Genomic DNA, 6,511 nt, shown 5'->3' with positions numbered 1-6,511 from the left:
CTCTGGCCGGTACCAGCAGGCAGCTGCCTAAAGCTGGGGCAGACCAGGGGGTCAGCAAAGAGCCCCCCGCTGAAGTTGTGGGGTTGGCACCCGGGCAGCCATCCTGTGGCACAGCGCAGGCTGGAGGGATTCGCACGGTTCCCCCACAGGGCTGGGAATTTTGCCAGGAAAAGCAAGTTTATAAATAGAGCGTTTCAACACGAACGAACGAAAGCGGCAGAACTCAACAGTCAGATAAACCCGGGGCTGAGCGCCGGCCCCTCCCCAGCACCCTCCCCTCCAGGAAGGATGGGCCCTTCCCTCCCCTGCCCAGCTGGCCAGGACCACCCTCGTTCTCTAGGAAGCCTGGGTCTGGAGGTGGCAGTCAGATGTGCTGTTTGGGAACACCATTGCAGCCAGTGCAAGTCACCAGAGCTGGCTTTAAAAAGACCAGAAGCAGGGGGGATGGCCACCCGCTCTGCTCAGCTGTGAGGGTGAATCCTGCTCTGCAGGATGGAGACTGTGGGGCTGATAGAGGGGGCAGCCCACCACAGCCCGATTCCCATCCAGGACCAAGGCCCACAAATTCCAACATATTCCTTGAAACCAAGTTTTCATAAGCCCACGGGACAGAAAGTTTCTAGCTTCTCCCGCCCCTGCAGAAGACAGCTGCCCCATGGGTGAGGCTGGCACTTGAAACACAAGCTTCATGGCACGACGCGTTACACCGAAGGGGCACATACCTGCCAGATCCTAACAACAAGCAAGACACTTGAGGGGAAAACCTGCTTTTATCTCTGTGTTAAGGAGAAGAACAGCAAGTACTCAGATGAGAACTTGCTTCTCGTAAACAAAAAACAGTAGAAAAGACACCCCTGTGCCTACAGAGTGAATGCAAGGACATCCCTCCCGGGGAACTACCTGCCAGATTGCAAGAGAAGGAGATCTTGACGGTGGTGCTCAAGGGAAGACATCAAGAGATGACATATCGGAGCAGCCCCGTCAGCTGTCAGCAAGAGAAGCCTCTGACAGTCAACCAAACACGTGCAATGCTCTTCACGCCACGCTTGCTTACCTTGATGTAGGTGTCCAGGGCTGGGTGAACACGGTTGACTGCTAGATGGATGGACAATGGCGTGGTAAACGGGAAGGTTGCCATGACCACATGGCTGGGAGCAGGGAAGGAGAAGATCTTGAAGCCATACTTCTGGAACCGCTTGATCTGCTCTTCTGATGGCTTTGCATCCCCCTCGCTCAGGATTCGGCCTATGGCGAAGCGGCACTTCTCTGGAGACACCTGGTTGAGGGGGACAAACAGACAGTGTCAAAAGAGAAAGGCTGAAGACTGACCAAAACCTCAACCTGCTGAGCGTGGAGGCAGGAGACAGCCATGAACCAGGGTAAATGCAATGGCCCAGCATGGTCAGGCACACCAAACCAGGTGCCTGCTCTTAACCAAGACTGATCCAGCCCCAAACCCCCCCACGGTACTCCTCCACGATGAAGTTGATCCAGGCTGAGGCTTTCATTTCTGGTGTTTATCAAAATCCCACCACTTGAGTTCACATTTACCCGTGGCACTGGTTAGGAACATGGCACGGGGCAGAAAAGCCAAGCAACCATCCCCTGAGATGCCACTGAAGGACACGATGTGCCTTCCTACTGCTGGGGTCGGAGCCCAGCTCCCTCTAACTCCAGCCTTTGTCCCCAGCAGAGGTGCTGTCCTTTCCACCCTCAAAGATGCTCAACGAAGGAACAAGCAGGCAGAGACAAAGCTTTCCCCAGGGCATACTGGCCTAAAAGAGAAGTCCAGGAAGAACAGAGGGAGGTACAGAGGACACCAAGGAAGGGTGCACCATCTGAGTGTTCGTGCTTCCCTGCCACCTGCTCTCAAGCCTGCTGGATAATGAGATGATGTAGCAGCCAGCAACCAGGAGCAGCAGGTGCACAAGTCTGGCCACCTTCTGCCAACCATCCCTCTTCTGGTGAGGGCTGGAGAACCAAAGTCTCCAAAGTCCCATCACACAAGGTGGCAAAACTCACCAGGACCTGCCAGGATGCCCAACAGTGGCAGAGAGACAGACAGACAGACACCCTGCAGGCACTGGCATCACAAAACTCTCATGGGGATGATGGGAGGCAGAGAGAGGGTGCAGACAAGGCCAGCGTGTTATCATCCCCTCCCTTCCCATCCCCACATGCCCCTCAAGGGGATCTCTGCTCTGCACTCCCCAATCTCATCCCTAACTTTGCCTGTGCTAAAGCTCAGTGAGGTCTCCTCCTGCAGCGTAACTACCCAACGCTGCACTCCTTGCTCTCCTCTTCCCTTAAAGACTCTTCAATGTTGCATGGCAGGACCATCCTGGAGGTGAAACACAAGCAGGTGTAAATAGGAAGGAAGAAAATACTGTCAGAAGCAGCAGGAGCCATCAGGCTGGGGACAGGAGCCATCAGGCTGGGGACTGGCGTGCCTGATGGCTCACTCTTGCCCTCCTGTGCTGCAAGAGGGAGCTGCAGACAGGGCTGTGTGGAGCGTCGCTGCTTTGGGGCAGGGAAGGAGAAGACCCACCTCGAGAAGAGCAAGAGGCAGCAGTAAAAGGTGCCCATGGGGAGAGGTCCAGATGAAGCAAGGAGATAAGGGAAATCTCGATAAAACGCCTTTAAACACGCGATTTATGTCCTTACAAAGACAGTTCATCCTGGGCCCCGGAGCGACCGAGGGAAGGGCCTGAGCTGCCGGAGCAGGCAGCGCCACTCGGGCCAGGCGTGTTTGCTTCCTCCCTTCTCCTTTCAACTTTCTTGTTTGCAGCATGCAGCTCCGTGGGCGCTCTCTCAAGGGCAGCAGCAAGGCAGATTTGCCTCCTCCCCTGCCTGGCAAAGCTCACCTCAAGGGAGGGAAGGAAATAGCTCTTGTTAAAACCAGCCTTTCCCTCACAAATTCATCCTTTTGGGGTGGCCAGCTGCTGATCAAAGTCTCTGCTTCCTCAAGCGCCCCAACAGAGGGGTTTTAGAAATGATTAGCTAATTTATTCATCTATAGCTTTGCCTACAGGAACAAACCCGACTCCTGCATTCAGGAAGTGTTTTGGCCTCATCCCTCCAACGCTTGGGCACAGGCTGAGGACACGAACAGGCAGACTGCAGGCAAAAGGCCCTGGCACGTGCCTAGAGCTGAACGTGAGCAGAAGTGTTAGGCTGGAGCTGAGCACAAACCCGCCTGCCACATCCAGTCCTCGCTGAGGAGTTATTTTTGTTCCTGCCAGAGGTGGGAGAAGGAGGGAGAAGTCCTCTGGGCCACTAAATATTAAATAAAAAGGAAAAAGGAAAAAAAAAAGTGCAAATTAATATTAATCTTGTCCATTAAAAGACATAAAACATTGCTGGCAGGGGTTTGGCAGCACTCGAGGAGCATCCTTGTGCGTACACCAGAGCACTAAGAGCCAGCAGGGAGCCCTGGGGATGCTGGTGATGGCGGCTGCCCCGAGGCCTGGTGTGACCCCGAGACAACTGCATCCTCCAGGCCATGGGGCTTCCCCTGGCCCCACTCCTGGCCGAGAGCCAGCACAAGGACACTGCTCTCCAGATCTGACATCCCCATCCAAGTCCACCAGCACAGCAAATGCCACACTGGCACCTGCTGGTCATCAGCCCCGTCCTGCCGCAGCGCTGGGGACACCAAATCCCCCAGGAGCTGGTGGCTGAGAGCTGGGCTCGAGGGGGCTGTCTGGCCAGAGCCCACTGGCACTCAGCCAGGGACACTGCAGGACGCCAGCGTCTTCTGCTGCCTGATGACAAAAGGTCTATTTTTGGTGACAAGTCAACATCCGTGGTAAGTGGCCAGCAGCTCTGGGCAGACCAGCCTCTGCCAGAGGGTGCTTCACTGAGGTCAGGAGAGCACCAAAAACAAGGAAGAGGAGGAGGAAGCGGAGGAGGTCATCTCTTCTAGGCAGCATACTCTGGGTGGGGGGGAAAAGCAGCCTGGGAGACTGATCCCACACCACTGGACCCCCAGGAATGAGGAGTCTGCAGCGCTCTCCCACTCCCACACCATCACAGCTGCAGAGGGTAGGAGCACACAGGGACACCGAGGTGCTCAGCACCTGAGCCAGCACACCAGGCACGAGCGTTGCAGCAAGTGACCCACTCAAAACTGGCCCCGTCTCTAGCTGCCCAGAGGCCAGGCAGCCCCCTGCCCAAGGGCATCCTCACCCCCAGCACCCTGCCTGGCCTGCCTGTCACAGAGATGCACATCTCTGCAGGAACCAATTCAGGAGCCACAGATCAGCCCGGAGAAGGCCCCACCAGTGCCCCAGCTGCTCTGGCAGACCCAGGTTTGACAGCATGCCCAGGGGTGTCAGGCGAGAGGAGGCTCCTGCTGCTGTGTGGAGCCGCAGGCAGCACAGCCATGTACTGCACAGCCCCACTGTGACCAAGTCACCGCTGGGACCAAGTCACCGCTGTGCCTGTGGAGGCAGGAGGCTCCGGCCAATGTCACCTGCCCAATGTCATGAGCAAACACAGCCCTTCCAGATAAGTGCAAGGTCTGTGGGGCTGCCTGCCAAGCCCTTGAGGGCAGGTTAGGCTCCTGACACGAGAACCAACCACGCTACCAAACAGAGCTTGGGACCCCCCACCGCAGAGATGCATTACAGGCTTTGTTGGTCCTCAAGAGCTTGCAGCACCCTCCAGCCTCACTGCACACACATGCAGCACCCAGAGACTTCGCTGTGCCCATCCTGAGCACTGCCTGTCCAGCAGGCTCCAAGAGGGGTAATTCACCTGCCCAACATCACCACCAGCATCTCCCAGCCTAACCCACAGACTCAGAGCCACACACCTGCCAAAACATCTAGAGATACACACGAACTGACCACCATCCTCTGCAAGGGTCCCACCACAGACTGGAGCTCCCCTCGCCCTTTGCCTTGCACACCAGCTGAAGGCACTCACACCCCACATCGAGTAAGTGGCCAGTCTGCAGGTAAGCAAGTACAGATCCCTCAGCAGTGGGGGCAAAAGAAGGTCTCCAGATCCAGTAGCATGCTCCAGTCCAGACTGGGCACCAGCTGGGCCACCAGGCAGAGGTCCTGGTGTGCCCTGACTGCAGCAGGCCAAGAGCTGCCTCTACCAGCTGAGCCCTAAAGCCAAAGAAATCTCCCCTAGCCACCAAGATGGGCCCTCCTTGGCCACCAGATGCCATTCAGCCATGCTGGCAGAGAAGGTCTTCCCCTCCTGAGAGACTCAACTGCAAAAGCAGAAACAGCTGGCTTCCAACACCCTGGATGGCCACCAGAGACAAGTTCTGCAGCCCCACTGCCAGCTCCAACCGCAGGGTGAGGGCAGAGATGACACAGACAGAGGAAAAGGAAGAAAAGAGACAGAAGCAGAATGAGGAGGCAGCTTCATCCTGCACAAATATCCCAACTTTCCAGGGCCATGTAGGAACTGCTCCTTCCCAGCCTTGTCTGGTGTTGCCAGGGAAAGCATTCCCCATGGCAGCTGCACAGGAGTCACCACAAATATCCTTATCAGTATCTGTGGGCCACAGCAGTACAAGCTTTCACTAGCCCATGCTTCAGCAAATAGGAGAGGCAAATCACGGTGCCCAAGCAGAAAAAGTCTGCAGGGTAACCACAGGAATGTCCACATCCTGTCCCCAGAGCAAGGCAGCACCAAGCACGGACACTGAGCCCTTCCAACAGCATCAGCTGCCCCACTCCACCCCCAGAGATGCCAGGGGAAGAAGCAGCAGCACTGGGGTTCTCAACTCCAGAAGAGGATCTTGACACAAGGACACAAATTAGTGTCCGGGGAACTGGCCACTGAGCACAGGGGCCCCAGCACACCAGGCACTCCCCACAGCTCCCATCCCTCACCCACTCCAAACACGACACTTCCTGCAGACAAAAGTGTTCAAGCACATCTAGCTGAACCCTGCCTCTGCCTGGCTCATCTAGGGGGGGACATCTTCCTCGCCACCCTCCTTCCCAGGCCAAGAAGAGGCACTGCAGTGTCTCTTCTCTGTCTCCCATGATCCAGAAGCAAAAACTGGAAAGTAAAGAGAAGTCAGCTCATCACAGGATACAAAGACACAAGGTGCACACCAGGCTCCACTAAGTGACTTCTCAGCTCCAATATCTCCCTGCCACAGAGCTCCACAGAGCCACACAGCACTACATTTTCATGGACAAGTTCCCTCTAAGCAGGTCCAACCCTTGGGAGCACCACCTTGCAAGCAATGAAACGGAGGCAGGTCCTAGACAGCCCATGAGGGCTCCTAAAGCAGTGCCAGTCAGCCCCAGAGCAGAAGCCCCGGGCGAGAGCTATCAGCCCAAGCGTTGTGCCCCATGCCAGCCCCAGCACATGAGCCAAAGCACACACACAGAGCTGCTGGCCACCCTGCTGTCCCTCCCCCCCATGGCATTCCTCCACGGTCACACTAGCTACTGCAGAATTACTGGGGAGCCAGGCTGTCTGCCACGGACAAATGCCCACATGCCGTTATCTGGAGACCCCAGTGCAGCCAGGCTCC

At 56.5% G+C, this 6,511-nt stretch overlaps 1 protein-coding gene across 1 annotated transcript in view; it reads right to left on the bottom strand.

The window, feature by feature from the left end:
* Window positions 1-1,054: 1,054 nt before the first annotated feature.
* Window positions 1,055-6,511, bottom strand: part of TEX264 (testis expressed 264, ER-phagy receptor) — a gene marked incomplete at its 3' end in the record, with an annotated part of 6,740 nt that continues 1,283 nt past the window's right edge. Inside the window, exon 2 of the mRNA XM_010173677.1 lies at window positions 1,055-1,276. Within this exon, the coding sequence (XP_010171979.1) occupies window positions 1,055-1,276 (222 nt within the window). The remainder of the gene's footprint in view (window positions 1,277-6,511) is intronic.

The sequence above is a fragment of the Antrostomus carolinensis genome, unplaced genomic scaffold, assembly GCF_000700745.2.
Source record: "Antrostomus carolinensis isolate BGI_N321 unplaced genomic scaffold, ASM70074v2 scaffold32688, whole genome shotgun sequence".
Taxonomy (NCBI): domain Eukaryota; kingdom Metazoa; phylum Chordata; class Aves; order Caprimulgiformes; family Caprimulgidae; genus Antrostomus; species Antrostomus carolinensis.
The sequence above is the reverse complement of the archived record's forward strand: the minus strand, read 5'-3'. Positions and strand labels throughout refer to the sequence as shown.